This window comes from Schistocerca cancellata, chromosome 3 (genome assembly GCF_023864275.1).
Source record: "Schistocerca cancellata isolate TAMUIC-IGC-003103 chromosome 3, iqSchCanc2.1, whole genome shotgun sequence".
In the NCBI taxonomy this organism is placed as follows: Eukaryota; Metazoa; Arthropoda; class Insecta; order Orthoptera; family Acrididae; genus Schistocerca; species Schistocerca cancellata.
Genome location: NC_064628.1, coordinates 805,596,320 through 805,621,081, shown reverse-complemented (window position 1 = coordinate 805,621,081; position 24,762 = coordinate 805,596,320). Strand labels below are relative to the sequence as shown.

The window sequence follows — 24,762 nt, the reverse complement described above, 5'->3', positions numbered from 1 at the left end:
AAACCTAATCTATTATTGCATATTGAATTGTAGAAAAGGGATCTGGCGTGTATGTTTGGGAACACATTTCTTGAGCTTCTATTATGATTTGTATCTGTTTAGTAGAAGGGTACTGTTTTTGTCTTATTTGCTTATGTGGAAAAATGTTTTTGTACTGTCTGTCTTTCAAAATTTCAGTTTGAATTATGTTTCTGTGGAAGATATAATGCAGTAGTGAACAAATTAATCTGAAGAGAGAAAAAAATAAGCATTTCCTTGGGTTGTTTCTTTTTTCCTTTATCATAGTATTTCCATTACAGTTGTATGTTAACATAGTTTCACTTATTAAGATAATAATGCCCGTATATTATTTTGAAAAGAAAGCTAACTTAAACCAGAAATGAACAGCAGCAAAATGCTAAATTTAGATTGACATAGTGTATCAAATAGATGGAGGAGAGGCCAGATTGGAAGTTGGATTGTGTTTCTCTCCTATATTAGTTCAATAAATCCATTGTGCCACCATGGTGTGTGATTTTATGCTTTGATTTTTTGTGAATTATTTCCCTTGCATACCATGCATCAGTGATGTTAAAGCAAATTTTGGATCAGTATGGTGCAAGTTTAGCGGGTTTCAGTTAAATTTTGATTGGCTACCAGGAAGCAGCTTCATATTTTAAAATTGGAATATTAAATGTGCAGAAGGCAATAAAACCTGCTGAATGGAGCTCGCAAGATTGTCCACTGTGGACTGCAGCACAGGCAATAGCATCTAATGGGATCAGCATTTCTCTACTGACAATTTGCTGAAGATTCTTGTGACTGGGGAGAGAGAGAGAGAGAGAGAGAGAGAGAGAGAGAGAGAGAGAGAGAGAGTAGTTGTTGTTGCACACCGAACAAAAAAAAGTCCTTTCAAAGTACAACTCTCCACTTTTCTTCTGCATGTGGGAGTTTTCTACAAGACTAGAGAGTACACTTTGTTTAGAAGTTAAAAATAAAAAAATCTGAGAGTGAACAAAACAAGAATTTGGCTACAAGAAACTGCTAAAAAAATCCTGACATTGCAGCACCCATGAAAACCCAATAGGAACCACACTTCTTAAAGGAATAACAAAAAGTGATCAGTACATTAAAATGTTCAGAATAAAATATCATGACACGTTAAGTAGATCAGTAAACTCTTCCTCCAGCAAGGTAACATGCTGCACAATGCACCAAAGGGAACAACTACTAATTCAAATGCTGCATTGACTATTATGTTCACTTTGTATAAATCTCTTTGAAATAGTAATGGGTTGTACTGAATAACAGACTTGCTCATGAAAATGTGAAACAAGGGTCAATATATTTAGAGTACATAATAAATGTTTGGTTACACTCTGGCTGTGGGAGAGTTGATTTGCAAAGAAGATAAGTTTCTGAATGTTTCATACATTTTACAGTGTAAAATGAAGGTTTCTAAAGAAAACTGTATGTGCTCAGATTAATTTGTTCACTGTTGTATTATATCTAATGACAGAAATTTGAGATTTTTTTTTATAAACGCATGATACCTTGAGTTTGTGTACAAGCTGCATACTTCCTATTCTCTATTCTTTGAACAAATTTGTGATTTACATTACTGTAAACGAATACCTCCCAAGACTTTTATGATTTATTAGATATGCGCAGAATCTCGATTATGACATTGTCTGGATTCTGTGTGCCATCTTTTTTGCTTGTAGAGAAAAGTAGTTATACAGTTAAATTGATTTGGTTTTTGTTCATTGTAATAATTTGTTGTCCTTTGTTTATGCTGTTGCAAGTTTGTGCTTTGTTGCTGCATTGTGTGGTGATGTTTCTGTTTCAAGATGCATAACGAGAGTGACTTTGATGAAATGGCTGCATGGCTAGATGAAAGGGTAAGTGAAACGTGGGTATGCGATTGTTATACAATAGACCTACCGTTTCAGTTGTTAAATCATAAAGCTTTTTTTGCTTTTTGCTCTTTTGTTTTGGTTTGGATAACCTTGTTGTTTTTAATCATTCGTGCAGTATTTTTTTATCAGCTTCTGTTTTATGTTGTTAACTATGTATTTGGATTTCTTCATATTACCAGGCTGTGTGATTGAAATTATTTACGATGTAGACTAAATCTGTAGACAGATTTTGGTAATATCAGTATAATGTAAAATGAAATAGCTGTAAGATGCCAATGACTGTTCAATTCTTAAATTTGGTGGTGACTCTGATGGTTAGGAATAAGCATAGCACGATAAATCCCACTGATCCTCATTATCTTTTCTTTACTGACTGCTGAGAAAACATGAGTAATAAGCAACTAATTTGTACTGGTAAAGTGATTTTTACACCACATCTGTACTGTTAATGTGTATTATAATTACACATTAGGCAAGGTTGTTCCTGAAGCTTAAGACAGGCACACTTTTTTTCTCAGTACAGCATGCACTCATTACCTCACTTAAAATAAAATGAATCTATAGAGTTATACAAAAACAGAGTGGTGTGCATACATTAAGTTTCACTAAATTCCCAGTTTAATTGGGTGAGATTTGGAGTCATGGTTCATTTACACATTGGTATAAAATAATAACAAACATGTTTTTCTTTTCAGTTAAGGATCAGTACTCATTCTTGTGTTCTCTTTCAATAAATTTTACTTATAATCTGAACATATTTGACATGGGTAATGCTTTGCCCATCTACAGTGCAAGCATTAAGGTGATAAGAAGCATTTGCAGAGCTGAAGTCCCTTTCCAGGAGGAAGAAAGAGCAACTGCCTTCCCGCTCCTTAGCTTCGCGGTGTATGTAGATAATCTGTGTTGCACAGAAAACTAGCCCTTCAATTTTTTACTGACATATTTTTACAGAGGAAGCTGTTTCAATAGATATTAAATAAAATTTGAAATTCCCCAAAATGTGCTATCAACAAGTCAGTTACCACCTGTTGAACTCCAAGATTTTTCAGTGAGTGATATGTCAGATGAGTGCATTGGGCATGAAAGAAGCAGGGTCTGTCTTTCAAAGAACTTTTGGATGATTGATGTCCAATTTGCATATTGCATCAGAAATCCCTTTAAGGAAAGGTACCACATCAGGGACTATAGTTTTGAAACCTGTTTAGAGCACTGATGTTTCAGAATACTTCTGTTGACTTATATGCCCCAGACCATAACTCCAGTCTTTCGTCTGATATATGCTTGATGAGATGAATGTGGTTACAGTATATAAAATTCAGATATGCCAATCTTTCTCACATTAGCACACAAAGCTCTCATGAATACAAAATCAGAAACTGTTAACAAAGTTATCCTCCTGAAATTGTGGAAAAATACAGCACTGTACCATTTTGAATTAGGAATTTTTTCTTTCAGACAATAAAGGACCATAAGCAGTCATTTCAGACATGAAACCCACACAGAATGCTAATAACAGCTGTCTTTTTAAACTGAAGTTTTTGGATGTTTAAGCAGTAAAAATCATCTTTGGTGACAAATGGGGTTACATTAATATTAGGCTATAAAAGATAGGCTCTTTTCTTTAAGGTAGTGGTTATTTAGAACTGCTGTTAACGCACTGCAAAATAATGGGGTTCCATTGGTATTAGGCTATAAAAGATAGGCTCTTTTTTTAAGGTAGTGGTTATTTAGAACTGCTGTTTATGCACTGCAAAATGCTGCAAAGTCTGAAGAAATGTGTCCACCAAGATGAAAGCTTCTGCATAATCTTTCATTGATTGTGTCAATACCTGTTTACATTGTAATACGTTGTGAAATTTTGAACATTCATGGGTACTGCGATACATTTGTACTGTTTTCAATTACAGGTTTAAACTGAATTGTGATCTTTTAAAATTTTTGAGAACAGTAGGCATATTCTCATTCAGGACAATCATTCTCTAATTTCATTGTACAGTCACGTGAGAAATAGGTTATTTTTTTTAGAATTTTCGGATGCTTACAAAATTATAATTTTGTAAATTACTGCCACAAATGTTTTGGATACATAACTTATTTCATAGCAAATCTGTGTTTGTGGTTCTCAGTTCTGCCAAAGAATACATCATGCCTGAATTTCATTGTATATCAACTCAAATAAATGTGTGTTTTTTATAATTTTCAGATGCGACCATTCTCCTTTGCATAACTTACAAGCAATTTGTAGTACATCAGCATTTGTGATTTAGTTACTGTAGCAGATACTACAACTGACATATTGTGTGACATCTAGTTTTCCCTTAAAGTGGAGTGGCCCTATATATTATTAGCATTTACAATAAATTATCTCTATTTTTGAGTTTGCTAACAACTGTAATTAACCTCAAAATGATTTAGGAGACTAGTAATTTTTACCACAGGTTCTTGATTTGCCTTAATAGAAATCTCATTTTGTGTATTTTCTTCAATTCTTATAGGAAATTAGCACCTTTTAGCTCAACCGATTAAAAGATAATCAGCTAGCTTAATTTAAAGTTAAATGTTCACTGCCTTGTAATGCACTGCACCAGCCAAAATGCAGCCCTGCTGTGAGTACTGTTCTCAAACACAGGATGAATTGATTGACATTCATAAGGAGCTGGAAGTTGCCGTGACCACTGTCAAATGATTGGTAGCTGCTGCCAATTGGTGTGTTGGAAGAGCTCCCGAGAATCATGTACCTGTGATACCAGTATCAGAGATACCTCAAGTACTATCCTTTCCTGTAGATCCTGCCTCCTCAGCAGTGAGTACAGGATCTGTCATTACTCCCCCACTTGACTGCGAGTGGCTTATCATTGGTAGATCTAGGCATCCTGTACACAGTGCATGGGGACCAGGGAGGACTCAGGGTGTTATACCAATTCCCCTAACCAACAGGTTTGAGGTGCTGTCCTCTGAAACTGAAACTGAGCCAATGGAACTCATTTCACATGTTTTGGGGAAACCTGTTTTGTTCGATGTCAGGAGGAGGTAGGCACAAAAGGGTAGGGTTCTATTAATCATTGGCAGTTCAAACATGTGGTGAATGATGGTACCCATTAGGGAAATGGCAGCAAGAGACAAGAAAGGAGACTAGGTGCACTCAGTGTATATGCTTGGGGGCCTCATTCAACAATGTTGAATAGACTATTCCAGCAGCTATTGAGGGAACAGGGTGCAACCAACTGCAGGTTGTGACACATGTTAGAACAAATTATGCCTATCATCAGGGCTCTGAAGTCATCCGTGGGTCATCCCAGTGACTGGCAGAAAAGTTTGATAAGACAAGCGTTGCACATGGAGTTTCACCAAAGCTTTCACCAAAGTCCCCAGAACTGATCGTGGCCTATGCTTCTGAGTCAAGTGGAAGGACTGAACCGGAGACTATGAAAGTTCTGTGATGAGCTAGGCTATGTCTTCCTGAACTTGTGCCATAGTATTTAGAACTTTAGGGTCCCCATAAGTGGGTCAGGTGTGCACTACACATCAGAGGCTGCTACTCAGGTAGCTGACTGTGTGGGATGCAGACAAGTGTTTATCAGAATGAAATTCTCACTCTACAGCAGAGTGTGCACTGATATGAAACTTCCTGGCGGAGTAAAACTGTGTGCCAGACCGAGACTCAAACTCGGGACCTTTGCCTTTCGCGGGCATGTGCTCAACCAACTGAGCTACCCAAGTGCTTGAGTAGCTCAGTTGGTTGAGCACTTGCCCACGAAAGGCAAAGGTCCCGAGTTCGAGTCTCGGTCCGGCACACAGTTTTAATCTGACAGGAAGTTTCAAGTGTTTATTAGATTAGGCAACACTCTATCCAATTTAGATAATGATAGCTGCAGGAAACACAGAAGTATCAGTGTAATATTGAAAGAAATTCCTCCCACAGATGAGAGTATTAAAATCGTAGTGGTAAACTGCCGAAGCATTCGCAGAGTTTGAAGCATTCATGAAAAGTAGTGGATCGCCCATAATGCTAGGTAAAGAAAGCCGATTGAAACCTGAAATTGATAGCAGTGATATTTTGGGGGAAAATTTAACTGTATATCAAAAGGATAGATAAATGTGAAATGAAGATCAGGGTATTCATTGCAGTAGACAAGGAACTCAAATCCATCTAGATAGAAATTGAACCTGGACTTATCTGGGCAACACTTAATACCAAGGGTGAGTATAAAATGATAATTGGATCATTCTATCACCAATAAGACTCATCTCCTGATGTAACTGAAAACTTTAGAGAAAACTTCAGTTCACTTGTACTTAAGTTCCTCAGCTATACTGTAATCATCAGTGGAGACTTTAATCATCTAACAATTAATTGGGAAAATTACGATTTTCTTAGTGATGGGCATGATAAGATATCCTGTGAGACATTACTAAGGACTTTCTCTGAAAACTACCAACAACAGATGGCTAGAAACAACACTCTTCATGGAAATGTATTGGATCTGATAGCAACAACTAGACCTGACCTCTTTGAGGAGATCCACATGGAAACTGGTACCAGGGACCATGATCCGGATGAGGCAGCAATGATTACCAAAGCACAAAGGTCATCTAAAACAAGCAGAAAGATATGTATGTTCAATAAACTAGATAAAAAATCAGTAGTGTCATATCTCAATGAGGAACTTAGAACTTTCAGCACAGGGCAGGAGCATGTAGAGGAAACTAAGGCTCAATTTTAAAAGAATAGTTGACCGAGCACTGGATGCTCCATTTTCAAATGTTCCTTCACAAAGGAAAGCCTGGGATAATTAGTTTAATCCATGTACCACTGAAAAGATGAGTGAAATTAGTATCAGTGCCAATGGTGTTGAGAAACATCTGAAATAGTTAAAATTGAACAAAGGTCCAGGACTATAGATTCCCTACCAAATTCTGTATTGAATTTGTGTTTGAGTTAGCCCCTCTTCTACTTATAAACTGTCACAGACCCCGGGAACAAAAAACCGAAGCTCAGTTCTTGGAAAAAAGCATACATCACACCTCTCTACAAGAAGGATAGTAGAAGTAATCCACAAAACTACTGTCCAGTGTCCTTGACACTGATTTGTTGTAACATCTTAGAACATATTCCAAGCTCAAACATAATGAGATATCTTGAACTGGATGGCCTGTCTCAATGCCAGCCAGCATGGATTCCGAAAACATTGATCATGTGAAACCTAACTTGCACTTTTCTCACATTAGATACTGAAAACTTTGGATCAAGGCAGTAAGGTAGACGCAGTATTTCTTGATTTCTGAAAAGCATTTGACTCAGTATCACACCTGTGCTTACTGTCAAAAATACGATCATTTGGGATATCAAGTGAAATTTGTGACTGGTTTTGAGGACTTTTGGTAGGGAGGATGCAGCATGTTATCTTCGATGGAGAGTCATTGTCAAATGTAGAGGTAACTTCAGGTGTGCCCGAGGGAAATGTGTTAGAACCCTTGCTGTTCATGTTCTATATTAATGACATTGCAGACAATGTTAATAGTAACCTCAGACTTTTTGTAGGTGTTGCAGTTACCCATAATGAAGCACTATCTGAAGTAAGCTGCATAAATATTTAGTCAGGTCTTGATAAGATTTCAAAGTGAAGTAGAGATTGGCAACTTCCTCTAAATATTCATAGATGTAAAACAGCCCACTTAACAAAACAAAAAAAATGTAGTATCCTATGACTATTGTATTGTATTGTGTTAAACCCCGGGACCTAGAAACGACTGAGAGGCATCATCCTGCGGTAGCCCTCAGTGGTTCACAACCCCACAACAGGCCACAGCAATCCACCCGCCCCACCGCTGCCCCACACCGAACCCAGGGTTATTATGCACTTCGGCCGCCAGTGGACGCCTCCGGGAGCGTCTCATACCAGACGAGTGTAACCCCAAATGTTTCTCATGGTAGAATAAGTATGGTGTACATGTACATGCAACAGAGGATCAAGTAGGTAAAAAGACGAGGGCTAATAGAAATCCTTGGGTAACAGAAGAGATACTGAATTTAATTGGTGAAAGGAGAAAATACAAAAATGCAGTAAACGAAGCATGCAAAAAGGAATACAAACGTCTCAAAAATGAGATCAACAGGAAGTGCAAAATAGCTAAGCAGGGATGGCTAGAGGACAAATGTAAGGCGTATATCTCTAGGGGTAAGATAGATACTGCCTACAGGAAAATTAAAGAGACCTTTGGAGAAAAGAGAACCAGTTACATGAATATCAAGAGCTCAGATGGAAACCCAGTTCTAAGCAAAGAAGGGAAAGCAGAAAGGTGGAAGGAGTATATAGAGGGTCTATACAAGGGCAATGTTCTTGAGGACAATATTATAGAAATGGAAGAGGATGTAGATGAAGATGAAATGGGAGATATGATACTGCGTGAAGAGTTTGAAAGAGCACTGGAAGATCTAAGTTGAAACAAGGCCCCGGGAATAGACAACATTCCATTAGAACTACTGATAGCCTTGCGAGAGCCATCCCTGACAAAACTCTACCATCTGGTGAGCAAGAGACAGGCGAAATACCCTCAGACTTCAAGAAGAATGTAATAATTCCAATCCCAAAGAAAGCAGGTGTTGACAGATGTGAAAATTACCAAACTATCAGTTTAATAAGCCACGGCTGCAAAATACTAACACGAATTCTTTACGGACAAATGGAAAAACTGGTAGAAGCCGACCTCGGGGAAGATCAGTTTGGATTGCGTAGAAATGTTGAAACACGTGAGGCAATACTGACCCTACAACTTATCTTAAAAAATAGATTAAGGTAAGGCAAATCTACATCTCCAGCATTTGCAGACTTAGAGAAAGTTTTTGACAATGTTGACTGGAATACTCTCTTTCAAATTCTAAATTTGGCAGGGGTAAAATACAGGGAGTGAAATGTTATTTACAATTTGTACAGAAACCAGAGGCAGTTATAAGAGTTGAGGGGCATGAAAGGGAAGCAGTAGTTGGGAAGGGAGTGAGACAGGGTTGTAGCCTATCCCTGATGTTATTCAATCTGTATATTGAGCAAGCAGTAAAGGAAACAAAAGAAAAATTCGGAGTAGGAATTAAAATCCATGGAGAAGAAATTAAAACTTCGAGGTTTGCCGATGACATTGTAATTCTGTCAGAGACAGCAAAGGACCTGGAAGAGCAGCTGAACGGAAGGGACAGTGTCTTGAAAGGAGGATTTAAGATGAACATCAACAAAAGCAAAACGAGGATAATGGAATGTAGTCAAATTAAATCAGATGATGCTGAGGGAATTGGATGAGGAAATCAGACACTTAAACCAGTAGATGAGTTTTGCTATTTGAGGAGCAAAATAACTGATGATGGTCGACGTAGAGGGGATATAAAATGTAGACTGGCAATGGCAAGGAAAGCGTTTCTGAAGAAGAGAAATTTGTTAACATCGAGTATAGATTTAAGTGTCAGGAAGTCATTTCTGAAAGTATTTGTGTGGAGTGTAGCCATATATGGAAGTGAAACGTGGACGATAAATAGTTTGGACAAAAAGAGAATAGAAGCTTTCGAAATGTGGTGCTACAGAAGGATTCTGGAGATCAGGTGGGTAGATCACATAACTAATGAGGAGGTATTGAATAGAATTGGGGAGAAGAGAAATTTGTGGCACAACTTGACTAGAAGAAGGGATTGGTTGGTAGGACATATTCTGAGGCATCAAGGGATCACCAATTTAGTATTGGAGGGCAGCACAGGGGGTAAAAATCGAAGAGGGAGACCAAGAGATAAATATACTAAACAGATTCAGAAGGATGTAGGTTGCATTAGGTACTGGGAGATGAAAAAGCTTGCACAGGATAGAGTAGCATTGAGAGCTGCATCAAACCAGTCTCTGGACTGAAGACCACAACAACATGTACGTGGAAACGGTGTTTGTGCAGCAATCGCCCACACAGTGTAACTGAGGCAGATTAATTGTAACCAGCCCACATTCGCCAAGGGAGATGGAAAACTGCCTTAAAAACTATACACAGGCTGGCTGGCACACCGGACCTCAATAGTAATCTGCCAGTCACCGTCCCGCTCGGGAAGTAGCGCGTTAGACTGTGCGGCTAGCCAGGCGGACTTCCTGTGAGTATAATATCAGTAAGTCACTGATGAAATCAGTCAACTCATACAAATACCTCAGTGTAACACTTTCTAGGGATATGAAATGGAATGATCATATAGGCTCAGCCGTGGATAGAGCAGGTGTTAGACTTAAGTTTATTGGTAGAATACTACGGAAGTGCAATCAGTCTACAAAGGAGATTGCTTACAAATCATTTTTGTGACTAGTTCTAGAATATTGCTCAAGTGTGTGGAACCTGTACCAGATACGACTAACAGGGGATATTGAATGTTTACAGAGAAGGGCAGCACAAATAGTTACAGATTCGTTTGATCCATGGGAGAGTGCCATAAAAATACTGAAGAAAGTGAACTGACAGTCTCTTGAAGATAGATGTAAACCATCCCGAGAAAGTCTATTAACAAAGTTTCAAGAACCTGCTTTAAATGATGATTCTAGAAATATACTACAATCCCCTACGTATTGCTAACATAGGATTTGTGAGGATAATATTAGAATAATTGCTGAATGCCTGGAAGCATTCACACAGTCCATACGTGAATGAAATGGTGCAGTGGGACATACCGCTGCCATGCACGTCACGTGGTTTGTAAAGTATAGATTGAAAGTGGAGTTCAATAAATAAATCATTATTGCACGTTTGTTGTAAAAGCTGATTTTTAATGAGGCGGAAACAATATTTTATGCACTCTTTCACTTATAACAGGCTTCTCACAAGGATCTTTGTCTGATCTCAAGAGTAGTGGAATCCATTCCACCAAACCCTCCCCCCTCCCACTCTCCACTCTCACAAAATTAAAACAAGTGCCACAATTGCTTTTCCAAACATGGAGGCTCTAAATACGAGGACCGCCTTTTATGTTTTTAAAAGTAACCATAGAACAAACATTTATTGTACAGATTTGTTTCTCAAAATAGTCAACACTAAAATTTATACAGATTTGATGCGTTTAACCAGTTCTGGGTAATTTTTTTCTATTCCAATTTTAGTACCTCAAAAACATGACTTTAGAGGAATTCAATAGCTTCTTGATTAGGTAAAAATTGCTGTCCACACAGTTTTTGTTTAATGTAAGGGAACAAAAATGAGTTTATAGGTAGTAAATTAGGTGAATAATGACAATGAGAGATTAATTTGATATTTGTTTCTGTCAAATAATCAATTGCTTTGTGATAGTGCACACTGTCATGATGAAAATTCATGCAACATTTGTCATTGTATTTGCTGATTTGATCGATAGCTTGTGGGAAAGAAATTATTGATATCCACGCATCTCTGATCTTCAAAAACAGTGTTCATAACATGGGCAGTACAGCCAGAGAAACGAGCAATAATTTTCTTGGAAGTGCTGTGTGAACAAACCATTTTTGTTGCTTTTAGTTCATTTTGTAACACCTGCTTAGTTTCTTGTGTGTAGGAATACATCCAAGTTTTGTCTCCTGTTATGGTTCCTTATATGGATTTTGCATTCCCTCGGTCTAATTGTTTGCACGTTTTCTCGCACCAGTTGACACAAGCCTGTTTTTGAGCTGTGATCACATTGTGTGTCCATTGGTAACAGATCTTTTCACAGATAAGTCTTCATGCAAATTCAAATGTACTACAGTCTTCAGTATTCTTAATGGTGCCTCTGTCTCATGGTAAGTCAGTATCCAGTCCTCTTTGGTCATGTTCGCACAACATTTGTGCTTTTTTGGAACAACAACCAGTTTTTATTGATATTCACAAAAATCATCACTGATGCGCATGACCTTCACAAATTTCTGGAAATCTGTTGTAAGCAGTCTTTCATGAAGATCACTTGTTACTAAAAGTTGGACAAAGTGATTTGAGTCATTGTTGTTGAGCTAGGCCTTTGTGAAAATAATAAAAATCATGCAACAAAAACCTTCCCATGAGATTACCATTTTTTTTTCACAACTCTGTTTCTTCCAACATACACTGTAAATAAACTTCTCATCAAATTTCTGAACTGTTATTGTTTTAACAATACTTGCCACAAGTAACGAATGATAATCTTGAACAAAACAATAATCTTGAAAATAATAATCATGCCTCATCTCAGTGGTGCCATCTTAATGTGGTTGTTTGTAAGAAGCTAAAAGGTGATCCTCATACAGTAAAAAATTTTATTGATGATTTCATGACATCACATTTTTTCCGATCCTCTCACTCCCTTCATCACATACACATCCCAGCCCCAAATTAAGGGAAAGTCCCATTACAGTTCATATTAATTTTAAATTTTCAGTATTTATTTGAAGTGAAATGAACTGTATGGTTTTATCTTGCTGAACAAGTCAGAGAATTCTTTTCCAACTTCAATATTTTCATCAGAACTTGTTTTCAAATTAATTTATATTCTTATGAGGTCATAATCATTTTTAAAATGTTAATGGAACCATTCTTAGTGCAATTCTATGGGGCTGTGTTCAGACAGATATAAAATATGCAGGATTTAATATTACACACCAAGCATCATGGTACAGTTTTGGACTTGCAGTCAGGAGGAGTGGATCTCAAACCCCTATCTGGCTCTCCTAGTTTAGGCTTTCTTAATTGATTAAAACAATGACAGGATGGTTCCTTAAAGTTGACCTCAAACCCCTATCTGGCTATCCTGATTTAGGCATTCTTAACTGATTAAAACAATGATAGGATAGTTCCTCAAAAAGTGACATGTCCAACTACCTCGTCCTGTCTGAGCTTAACTCTGTGTCACTTGATTTTTGTCAGTGTCCTTCCAGTAGTATTTTATTTTTCATTAATTTATTTTCATAACCTACCTACCAATACATTGTTCTGTTTTATGTATTGAGTAAAAGCTATCACCCAAATTCTTATTGTAAGGACAACCATTGATCAACCAGAAGCGAATACACGTCAGAGAATCAAGAACTTCCATGAATACACCCAACAGAATATATCATTCTGGTTGTGAGTGCTGCCAACTTGAGATAAACTACCACAGAAAATGGAAGGTCTTATTCTCAATTGTATTCAAATACTCGTCATCAGATCTTAAGAAGAGTTCAGGATCAAGAACTTCTTGATTTGTGTTTATAGGTTCTTGGATTGCTTACCTCAAGGTTGGCTTTTACAGATGATAATACATTAGTGAAGGCTGACTGTTAACAGGCACTCAAACTATTTAAGAAGAGCATTTGCTAATGACGAATCTTAGTGTTCTCTAACACAATTGTTACTTGTGGCAAGTAATTCAATGATATATTCATTAATTTTCTGTAGTGCTTTATTGTGCATATACGACTATTTAGAGTGTGTTGCAGTACTCAAAATGCACTACCACTTAGTAATTTTACCAAATAAATTGGAATTCCACAATGGCGGAAATAATTAGGCAGAAGGTATTGATATTGTTGAATATTAGTAAATGAAAGGGGTTCAGTGGCAGACAAACACAATGAAAAGACTGGTATATATTGTTTTGCTGTCAGGTTAAGTCCTGCATCAGAACCGGAGGCAACAGTGGTCGCATGTGTGTTTGTGTGTGTGTGTGTGTGTGTGTGTGTGTGTGTGTGTGTGTGTGAGAGAGAGAGAGAGAGAGAGAGAGAGAGAGAGACACATCTACATGGCTACTCTGAAAATCACACTTAAGTCCGTGGCAGAGGGTTCATCAAACCACCTTCACAAAATTCTCTATTATTCCACTCTTGAACAGTGCATGAAAAAAAAACACCTATATCTTTCTGTGTGAGCTCTGATTTTTCCTTATTTTATTATTTAAATATTTTTAATATTTTCACATTCGGAGGAGAAAGTTGGCGATTGACATTTTGTGAGATGATCCCACCGCAACAAGAAACGCCTTTGTTTGAATGATGTCCGTCCCAAATCCTGTATCACACCCATGGAACTCTCTTCCCTGTTTTTCTATAGTACAAAATGTGCTGCCCTTCTTTGAATTTTCTCGGTGTACTCCATTAATTCTGTGTGGTAAGGAATCCACACTGCACAGCAGTACTCCAAAAGAGGACAGACAAGCATAGTGTTGGCAGCCTCTTTAGTAGGTCTGTCACATCTTCAGAGTGTTCTACCAATAAAATGCACTCTTTGGTTAGCCTTTCCTACAAATTTTCTGTGTTTTCTTTCCAATTTAAGTTGTTCATTAATTTTAATTCCTGGGTATTTAGTTGAACTTACAGCTTTTTGATTTGATTGATGTATTGTGTAACTGTAGTCTAATCGATTCATTTTAGCACTCATGTAGATGATCTCACACTTCTCATTATTTAGAGTCAGTTGCTGGTTTTTGCACCATACAGATATCTTATATCTTATTAAAATCTCTTTTGATCTTCTGTTCACTTTTTTTTTCAATCAGTCTACTGACGGGTTTGATGCGGCCCGCCATGAATTCCTTTCCTGTGCTACCCTCTTCATCTCAGAGTAGCACTTGCAACCTACGTCCTCAATTATTTGCTTGACATATTCCAATCTCTGTCTTCCTCTACAGTTTTTGCCCTCTACAGCTCCCTCTAGTACCATGGAAGTCATTCCCTCATGTCTTAGCAGATGTCCTATCATCCTGTCCCTTCTCCTTATCAGTGTTTTCCACTTTTTCCTTTCCTCTCCTATTCTGCGTAGAACCTCCTCATTCCTTACGTTTTCAGTCCACCTAATTTTCAACATTCGTCTATAGCACCACATCTCAAATGCTTCAATTCTCTTCTGTTCCGGTTTTCCCACAGTCCATGTTTCACTACCATACAATGCTGTACTCCAGACGTACATTCTCAGAAATTTCTTCCTCAAATTAAGGCCAGTATTTAATATTAGTAGACTTCTCTTGGCCAGAAATGCCTTTTTTGCCATAGCGAGTCTGCGTTTGATGTCCTCCTTGCTCCGTCCGTCATTGGTTATTTTACTGCCTAGGTAGCAGAATTCCTTAACTTCATTGACTTCGTGACCATCAATCCTGATGTTAAGTTTCTCGCTGTTCTCATTTCTACTACTTCTCATTACCTTCGTCTTTCTCCGATTTACTCTCAGACCATACTGTGTACTCATTAGACTGTTCATTCCGTTCAGCAGATCATTTAATTCTTCTTCACTTTCACTCAGGATAGCAATGTCATCAGTGAATCGTATCATTGATATCCTTTCACCTTGTATTTTAATTCCACTCCTGAACCTTTCTTTTATTTCCATCATTGCTTCCTCGATGTACAGATTGAAGAGTAGGGGCAAAAGGCTACAGCCTTGTCTTACACCCTTCTTAATACGAGCACTTCGTTCTTGATCGTCCACTCTTATTATTCCCTCTTGGTTGTTGTACATATTGTATATGACCCGTCTCTCCCTATAGCTTATCCCTACTTTTTTCAGAATCTCGAACAGCTTGCACCATTTTATATTGTCGAACGCCTTTTCCAGGTCGACAAATCCTATGAAAGTGTCTTGATTTTTCTTTAGACTTGCTTCCATTATTAGCCGTAACGTCAGAATTGCCTCTCTCGTCCCTTTACTTTTCCTAAAGCCAAACTGATCGTCACCTAGCGCATTCTCAATTTTCTTTTCCATTCTTTTGTATATTATCCTTGTAAGCAGCTTCGATGCATGAGCTGTTAAGCTGATTGTGCGATAATTCTCGCACTTGTCAGCTCTTGCCGTCTTCGGAATTGTGTGGATGATGCTTTTCCGAAAGTCAGATGATATATCGCCAGACTCATATTCTACACACCAACGTGAATAGTCGTTTTGTTGCCACTTCCCCCAATGATTTTAGAAATTCTGATGGAATGTTATCTATCACTTCTGCCTTATTTGACCGTAAGTCCTCCAAAGCTCTTTTAAATTCCGATTCTAATACTGGATCCCCTATCTCTTCTAAATCGACTCCTGTTTTTTCTTCTATCACATCAGACAAATTTTCACCTTCATAGAGGCTTTCAATGTATTCTTTCCACCTATCTGCTCTCTCCTCTGCATTTAACAGTGGAATTCCCATTGCACTCTTAATGTTACCACCGTTGCTTTTAATGTCACCAAAGGTTGTTTTGACTTTCCTGTATGCTGAGTCTGTCCTTCCGACAATCATATCTTTTTCGATGTCTTCACATTTTTCCTGCAGCCATTTCGTCTTAGCTTCCCTGCACTTCCTATTTATTTCATTCCTCAGCGACTTGTATTTCTGTATTCCTGATTTTCCCGGAACATGTTTGTACTTCCTCCTTTCATCAATCAACTGAAGTATTTCTTCTGTTACCCATGGTTTCTTCGCAGCTACTTTCTTTGTACCTATGTTTTCCTTCCCAACTTCTGTGATGGCCCTTTTTAGAAATGTCCATTCCTCTTCAACTGTACAGCCTACTGCGCTATTCCTTGTTGCTGTATCTATAGCGTTAGAGAACTTCAAACGTATCTCGTCATTCCTTAGTACTTCCGTAACCCACTTCTTTGCATATTGATTCTTCCTGACTAATGTCTTGAACTTCAGCCTACTCTTCATCACTACTATATTGTGATCTGAGTCTATATCTGCTCCTGGGTACGCCTTACAATCCAGTATCTGATTTCGGAATCTCTGTCTGACCATGATGTAATCTAATTGAAATCTTCCCGTATCTCCTGGCCTTTTCCAAGTATACCTCCTCCTCTTGTGATTCTTGAACAGGGTATTCGCTATTACTAGCTGAAACTTGTTACAGAACTAAATTAGTCTTTCTCCTCTTTCATTCCTTGTCCCAAGCCCATGTTCTCCTGTAACCTTTTCTTCTACTCCTTCCCCTACAACTGCATTCCAGTCGCCCATGACTATTAGATTTTTGTCCCCCTTTACATACTGCATTACCCTTTCAATATCCTCATACACTTTCTCTATCTGTTCATCTTCAGCTTGCGATGTCGGCATGTATACCTGAACTATCGTTGTCGTTGTTGGTCTGCTGTCGATTCTGATTAGAACAACCCGGTCACTGAACTGTTCACAGTAACACACTCTCTGCCCTTCCTTCTCATTCATAATGAATCCTACACCTGTTATACCATTTTCTGCTGCTGTTGATATTACCCGATACTCATCTGACCAGAAATCCTTGTCTTCCTTCCACTTCACTTCACTGACCCCTACTATATCTAGATTGAGCCTTTGCATTTCCCTTTTCAGATTTTCTACTTTCCCTACCACGTTCAAGCTTCTGACATTCCACGCCCCGACTCGTAGAACGTTATCCTTTCGTTGATTATTCAATCTTTTTCTCATGGTAACCTCCCCCTTGGCAGTCCCCTCTTGGAGATCCGAATGGGGGACTATTCCGGAATCTTTTGCCAATGGAGAGATCATCATGACACTTTACTAGATGACAAAAGACAGCACCATCTGCTTACCACCTAAGACAGGTGCTCAGAATGTCTGCTAAATTTTTTTCGTAGATAAGGAACAGCACGCAGTCTACAGCATGACATTGGGGAATGCCAGAAATCACTCCTGTTTTACTTGATGACTTTCTGTCAGTTACTACAAACTGTGACCTCTCTGACAAAACCAGAAATCCAGTTACATAACTGAGACAATATTCCATAAGCACGCAATTTGATTACAAGCCACTTGTAAGGTATGGTGTCAAAAGCCTTCTGGAAATCTAGAAATAAGGAATCAATTTGAAATCCCTTGTCAATAGCACGCAACACTTAGTGTGAGTAAAGATCTAGTTGTGTTTCACAAGATGTCTTCTAAATCGTTGTTGACTGTGTGTCAGTAGATCATTCTCTTTGAGGTAATTCATAATGTTTGAACACAATATATGTTCCAAAATCCTGCTGCATATCAACTTCAATTATATGGGCCTGTAATTTAGTGGATTACTCCTATTGCCTTTCTTGGATACTGTTGTGACCTTTCCAGTCTTTTGGTATGGGCCTTTCATTGAGTGAGCAGTTGTATATTATAGTTAAGTGTGGAGTAATTGCATCAGCATACTCTGAAAGGAACCTAACCTAATTGTTATACAGTCTGGACTGGAAATTTTGGTTTTATTAAGTGATTTAATTTGCTCCACTATTCGAAGGATATCTACGTCTAAGTTACTCAAGTAGGCAGCTGTTGTTGATTCATATTTTGGAATATTTACTTCATCATCTTTGGTGAAGGAATTTTGGAAGGTTGTGTTTAGTAATTCTGCTTTAGCAGCACTGTCATCAATAGTATTTCCATTGCTATCCTAAAGAGAAGGCACTGATTGTGTCTTGCCACCAGCATACTTTACACACAACCAAAACCTCTTTGGATTTTCTGCCAGTTCTCAAGACAAAGTTTCATTGTGAAAACTATTATGAGCATCTCACATTGAAGTCTACACTAAATTTTAGACTTCTGTAAAAGATCACCAACCTTGGGGATTTTGCATTTGTTTAAATTTGGCATATAGATGACTCAGTTCAATAGCTGAATAATATCTAGCAGCCCTTTTTGATTGTGCCTGTCTGCCACTCAGTTCCTCCTCTATTTGATGAGTAGCAATCTATCCTTTTAATATTATCGTCATTCCACCCCAGGCTTTCCATTGTTTGAAAGAAGTGTGCAGTATTTCAAACTCGATATATTATGTATCGTATCTAGTGTTGCAAGCTGCAGTCATAGTCCACTACAGTCTTGAGACCTTAATTACAGCACACTTTACCATTCCTTATTGATTCTTTATACTTTTTTTTTCTTTCTGTGCATTTTCATACATGTTACTAGTTTTTTTTTTCCAAGTCAGAAATGTGATGAGGCATTCATAACTTACACCCCAAATCTGACAGATTTTTGTGAAGTGGTTTACTGTGAAGAATGCTTGCTATAGATAGGGCACACATCCCAGAAATATCTGACACATATAAGTTAACTTATGACACACATGAATATGATGGAATATGAACTCAATATTTAATTTGGGGCATCTATGAAAAGAAAACTTTCACTGTCATAGTAACATTAACTCAGTAGCTGTGTCAACAGTTATGGGATGGAAAAATAATATAGCATTGATTTATGTTAAGGATACAGTATGTTTATGAATTAGATAAAAAAATTATACTTTAATGGGAAATCATTACTGTACTATAACCTATGATCTTAATAGATAACAACTCACACTGTCCACAAACAGTGAAAGCCAATAATTGGAGTTTAACTGGTAGCAGTGTTGCTGACCTCTGGAGTTCACGTTTATCTTCAAGTGCATTTCCAGCCACCATTCCATTCATTCTACTGTCTCGTACTTCATAAAAGCTTCTTTGGAGAAAAAAAATATAAAAAGCAGGTGGTGATCAAAGCTATGCCCTCATTTTTGAGGCATTCGATGATAGTTCAGTGGATATGGTTCTCTATTTTAAAGCTGTGGTTCCAATTTATTTCACATCTGCTGCACACCTTAAATATTACAAAAAGATAAACATTGTCTCATAAGTAAAATTTCACTGCTTCGATAAACTTTCATGCTTTGCCTTATAATTAGCATTTTCTGTGGCCATAAGTTTGTCCTAGTTGGCTTTGTAGTGCACAGAGAATACAAAATAATTTCCATTATTTTTAGCCTGCACGATCTAGTGGCAGTGGAGCAGCTCCCGAGGAGTCACTGACTAGCAGTGAATTTGAGCGATTCCTGGCAGAGAGGGCAGCAGCTGCAGAGGCTCTTCCCACTGTTACCAACAGCACAACCAGCACAACCTCTACACTACAGGGGCGTTCACATCACCGGCAGCTTAATAAGGAAGCTGACTCTGACAGCTCACTGTTTGCCTTGTGAGGTCAGTTTCTTATCCATCGTTTACTTATGTTATTTAGACAATACAGAACTACTTTTAATTGAACATTTAGCATTGTGTTACTAACTCACAGTTATATATTGAGGTGACGAGCTTTATGGGTCCTTGAACATGGTATATACAGAGGAAATTTTGAACAGAATGCAGATATTAAGTAGTAAGTTGTTTCTTATATACAGTCATTGGCAGTAGAGTTAGCTGTGAAGCAAATCATGAAATGCTAGTTCTACACATTACCTGTCACAGGAATTGACGAGGATACTACACTAGTATCTACTTACGAATAGAGGGGCCTGTTGAGAGGACAGTGATATGCAAGACATGAGTAGAACAGGAGGAAAAGAAATAGAAATCTGTGAACTCTAAAAAGAAAAATTGTATCATAAGCAATGAGACAAGTGAACAGACTTTTGTTTATTATGTCAGAAGAAATCTAGGAAAATAAAATTAGCTCATCTTTAAACAATTTTTTTCCTTCAACCAAACATTGGCCTCTTCAGGTGTCTTTGATGTTAGTGTTGGCAGGTCCTCCACATTGCATTTGGCACAGCACAAACAACATTGCAGTAATTGGACTGCAATACACTGTTCTTTGCACTTACACATTATAGATACCACACTTCAGGCCCAGTTCTTAAGATGACTCTCCATTTGTACCAAATGAATTGGCTTAGTACAAAGGCACTGGAATCTTACTCAGGAAGACAGCAGTTCAAATCCTCATACAGCCATCTAGGTTTAGATTTCTGCAGTTTCCACAAATAACATAAGGTAAATGACAGGATGATGCCTTTGAAAGGGCATGAACAGTTTCCTTTCCAAATCTGAGCTTGTGCTCCAACCCTAATGACCTGTTCATTGATGGGATGTTAAATCCTAATCCTCTTTCCTTTCTTTACACTTTGTACTCAGAAGCACAGGTATTCTAAGAGTTTGTAACGAGGCTTCTCATCTGAGCCAACCTCTAATTAAAATTCTGCACTGCAGCTTGTCACTTTTAATTCTAGCTTGCTATGATGTTTTTGCAAATGACTGTGGCTGTGTTAGCAGACCGTTCTTTGATCTGAAAGAATGATGTGTGGTTTATAAGGATGGGTCAGAGATGTTAGTGCCTAAATCCTTTTTCTACTGGTCGCTATTTTCAATTAATTTTGGATGGTATATTGCCCATTATGCTGTGCTGTTCTTCCACTAGTATATGTTATTGAGAGTGGCATACATTGCAACAGATGATGACAGTAAAAAAATTGGTCAGGTGCAACAAGGACTGACGCACTGAGGGTTCTGTACAAACTTAATTATTTATACAGACAGTTCATCCATTCTGGGAACTGAGAATCTTGACAGTTTTTGTCTGTTAGCAACATTGAAACCTGAAAGATATTAGTCCCAGGAATTCCAAGACTTTCAAGAATGCTTTGAATTAAAGTTTGATATCAGAAAACAGATGATAAATGAAATATTTTTTTTCATGTAGTATAATTACATATTAACAATTTTCAGGTTTTTTTTCCTTTACTTGTACTGTGAAACCGTTCTTATTGCCAAATGGGGAGGCACCCTACAGGTTCTGATGGGTGGGTTTGCGAGTATCAAAATATGTGACCTAGATGGCCACATCTTTTGGTTGCATTGATTTAGAAGCTTACATTTATTACATGCCAAGTGACAATAGATGTTACTACATGACATTAATTTCAACATGATATGTCTACCTGTTCCTGATGGAAGTGGGGCTTAACAGATAGATGGGCAGACAGACACTGAGATAATGAATGACAATTTTTTTTTTCGTGTGATGTAATTATTTCTCTTTATTTGTTCAATGAAACTTGTTCCTTGCCAAATTTCGTGAGTCTAGACAAACGGGAAGTACCCTATGGGTGATGTAAATGGCTGTATCTTTTGATTGCCTTGACTTATAAGCTTAAGTTTTTGCTCTGCCAAAGGATCATAGGCCATAGTATGTGATATCAATTTCAACTGGATATGTGTACCCGTTCCCGGGGTCTTAACAGCCAGCCAGCCAATCAGACAGACACCAAAGTGATCCTGGGAGGGTTTTGTTTTTACCCATTGAGGCACAGAACCCTAAAAGGAAGTAAGATAGCTGAACTGTAAGAGAGAACTACTGGATCAAAATACTCAGGATACTGAGCTAAAAAAGAAGTGTTTCAGGAAAAGGGAGAACAAGAGTGCGACGGACAATATAAGGGTATGCAGCTAAGGGACGAAATCCAAAATTACCAGTGGGCAGTCTGTTACTGTCTTTGTGTCAAGCCAAATAAAGTGACACTGTGGTTAAATTTGGGAGGACAGTGGTTCAAATCTACATCTGGCCATCCTGATTTAGGTTTTCCATGATATCCCTAAATCGCTTCAGGCAAATGCCAGGATGGTTCCTTTGAAATGGCACGACCAACTTCCTTCCTTAATCCGATGGGGCCGGTGACTTCATTGTTTGGTCCCCTCCTCCAAATCAACCAACAACAACCAATGCAATGGTTAGATAGTGGGATTCATATTTACATCTCCATATTTGCAGTCCATATTTAAAATTTCCTATGGTCCCCATAAATTGCTCAACACAATGCAGGGATGTTTCGTTTGACAGTACTCCAAATTCCTCTTGATACTTGTCCATCTGAGTTGTTGCTCTCTCTCTCTAATGATATGTAGTCACTTAAAACATTGCATGGTGACTTTCAAATGGTTCTGGACTTGGCGCAATTGTGCTTCTGTATTGAATATCACTTTTTGTGGAAGAACCAATATATTACATTTTGGACTTATAAATCCAAATTTAGACTTTTCATTTCAGATCATTGGCTAATTTTCGCATATTTTCACTCTCTGTTGTCTGATGGGATAAAATTCTGGACCAGTTCATTTAATGTAAATAAAGTGTTTATTCAATGGAAGCAAACAGTAAAAATATTGTGTAAAATAATAACCGTATCCTTGCAGAAGCCTTTCTCAGGCTCTTGGGAGTTCTTACAGTCATTTTCCAGTATGTTTACTCCTTAACATTTTTCTTGCTGATGACAAAAAATCAGTTTCATCTGAACTGTGATTTACAAAGTCACAACAAAGGACATAAAAGTAATTTTTTTGTAAACATTTCATCCTTTTCCGGGGTTCAGAAAAGAGTTATGTATTCTTTTAAGAAGATTAAAAGAAGCTCCTGTCATAAAAGCAAGAAATTGGGAATGAGTATCAATTCAAAGGAAAATTGAAAATGTACATAAACTATAAATTATCTGAATATTTGGATTCAAAGATTGAAAAGTTTTGTTAGAGATATGCCAAGTAACATTATTTGTTATAAAGCTATGGGAGTAGTAGTATTGTACTATAAATAAGACTCAGTATTGACAGATGTAAGAAAATATTTTCTTTGAAAATACAATTTTAATCTAGTAAATACTTAACTATTAGCAGCAGATTAACAGCTGCTGTATAGCTACTGAGAAGGCAGCAGCTGTTTTTCAAAGTCAAAGTTTTTATTCTAATTTACTCGATCAAAGTTAGATAGCATATACATGAATAGCACTAAGCAGTATAGTGATAGTTTATTCTTAACACAGTATGAGTGCCCACCTGTTTCTAAATTGTTGTCTTTTTACAGGTTATTTGGTTATACAGCTTCACTGTTTCTTTGCAGTCCATCATATTCTTGCAGTATATGTACTTACGTGCTTCATTCAGACATGACACTAAGTACATGCAGAATGGGGAAACTATTAAAGGAGAGAGTATACATATTGGATATAAAGAGTAGCTTTTAATTATTCATTTGAGACTGTATCTATGTTAAAACTGGGAAAATGTTGTTAGCTCATGATGCACCCATCTTGCAGTTTAATACCCCTGACCCTCAAATTATACAGGTAACATATGTTACTTTTTGTTGTTCATCTTTTTTGTTTGAATGAATGAAGAATATGAAGCAACTGCTTGATGTACCTGTAATGTAAACATATTTTGATGTTGTTACTACATTGTTTTCTCCATTGATTGTGACCAGCATGTATTTGGTCAGGTAATGGATAACTGACTGCAACTCAAATAAGTTTTGCAAAATAAATAGTATTTGCCTTGCTGCATATCCACAGTGCTTTCAGAGACTTATCATATGTTCAACTACTATTGATGCTTTTAAAATATGACAGATGTATTCAGTGCTTTGGCCTAATCATCAATGATAGCCTCAATCTTTAACATTCAATATTATCCAGTCTTCATGCAGGGCTTCATAATTGTAATTTCTTGTTCATTTTGTCATATCATATACAGGATCCCAATTGTAACTGTTGCTTCAGATTAAATTATTCATTTATGATGTGAAATGGTGAATAATTGTTCCACAAATAATATATATTTCCATGTTATGTAATGAATACATTGATACATTGTGATGTTTATTATTATGCAAAATGAACTATTTCTTTAAAAAGTCTTGTTCAGAGTTTTGATTTATTGTGATGCTTGGGCTAATTTTAAATAAATTGTTATCCAGTGCAGACTGCCTTTCTTATAAAAACAAATTCAGTTAATTTGATTATCATTGTAAATGAACTTATTTATTTCTAACTTGTTAATAAATACAGCAATTAGTAGTAAAGATACACCTGTCTTGAAATTTGGAAAATACAGCTCCCTTTACTTCCCCCTTAAACATGTGAAAAATACAGCATTCACTTATATGTATAAGCAAAAATAGATTAGGAGACCAGTGGTGCTACACATAATTTTGTGGAGTAATATTAATTGTCATCATGATGGAATGCCAGACAATAACTTGACAAATTATTTTTTGTAGACTGTAGGAGAGAAATAGATTACATGTTCTAGCAAATAAGTGAAATTAGTCTCTCATATAGCAAATTTACCCTATCCTCATATTGTGAAAGAACTTAATAAAAACTTTAATCAGTACCCTGTGGCAGCTACTGCCAAACTACTACTGCTGCTT

General features: G+C 37.3%; 1 protein-coding gene across 2 annotated transcripts in view; it reads left to right on the top strand.

Moving 5' to 3' along the window:
* Positions 1–24,339, top strand: part of LOC126175868 (TOM1-like protein 2) — a 122,870-nt gene extending 98,531 nt beyond the window's left edge. The window contains exons 10-12 of one of the 2 annotated variants that reach the window (XM_049922884.1): positions 1,830–1,880; positions 19,556–19,769; positions 23,416–24,339. In XM_049922884.1, the coding sequence (XP_049778841.1) occupies positions 1,830–1,880; positions 19,556–19,768 (264 nt within the window). In that variant the 3' untranslated portion in view covers position 19,769; positions 23,416–24,339. The remainder of the gene's footprint in view (positions 1–1,829; positions 1,881–19,555; positions 19,770–23,415) is intronic. The other variant, XM_049922885.1, reaches the window with a different exon arrangement.
* Positions 24,340–24,762: the final 423 nt, after the last annotated feature.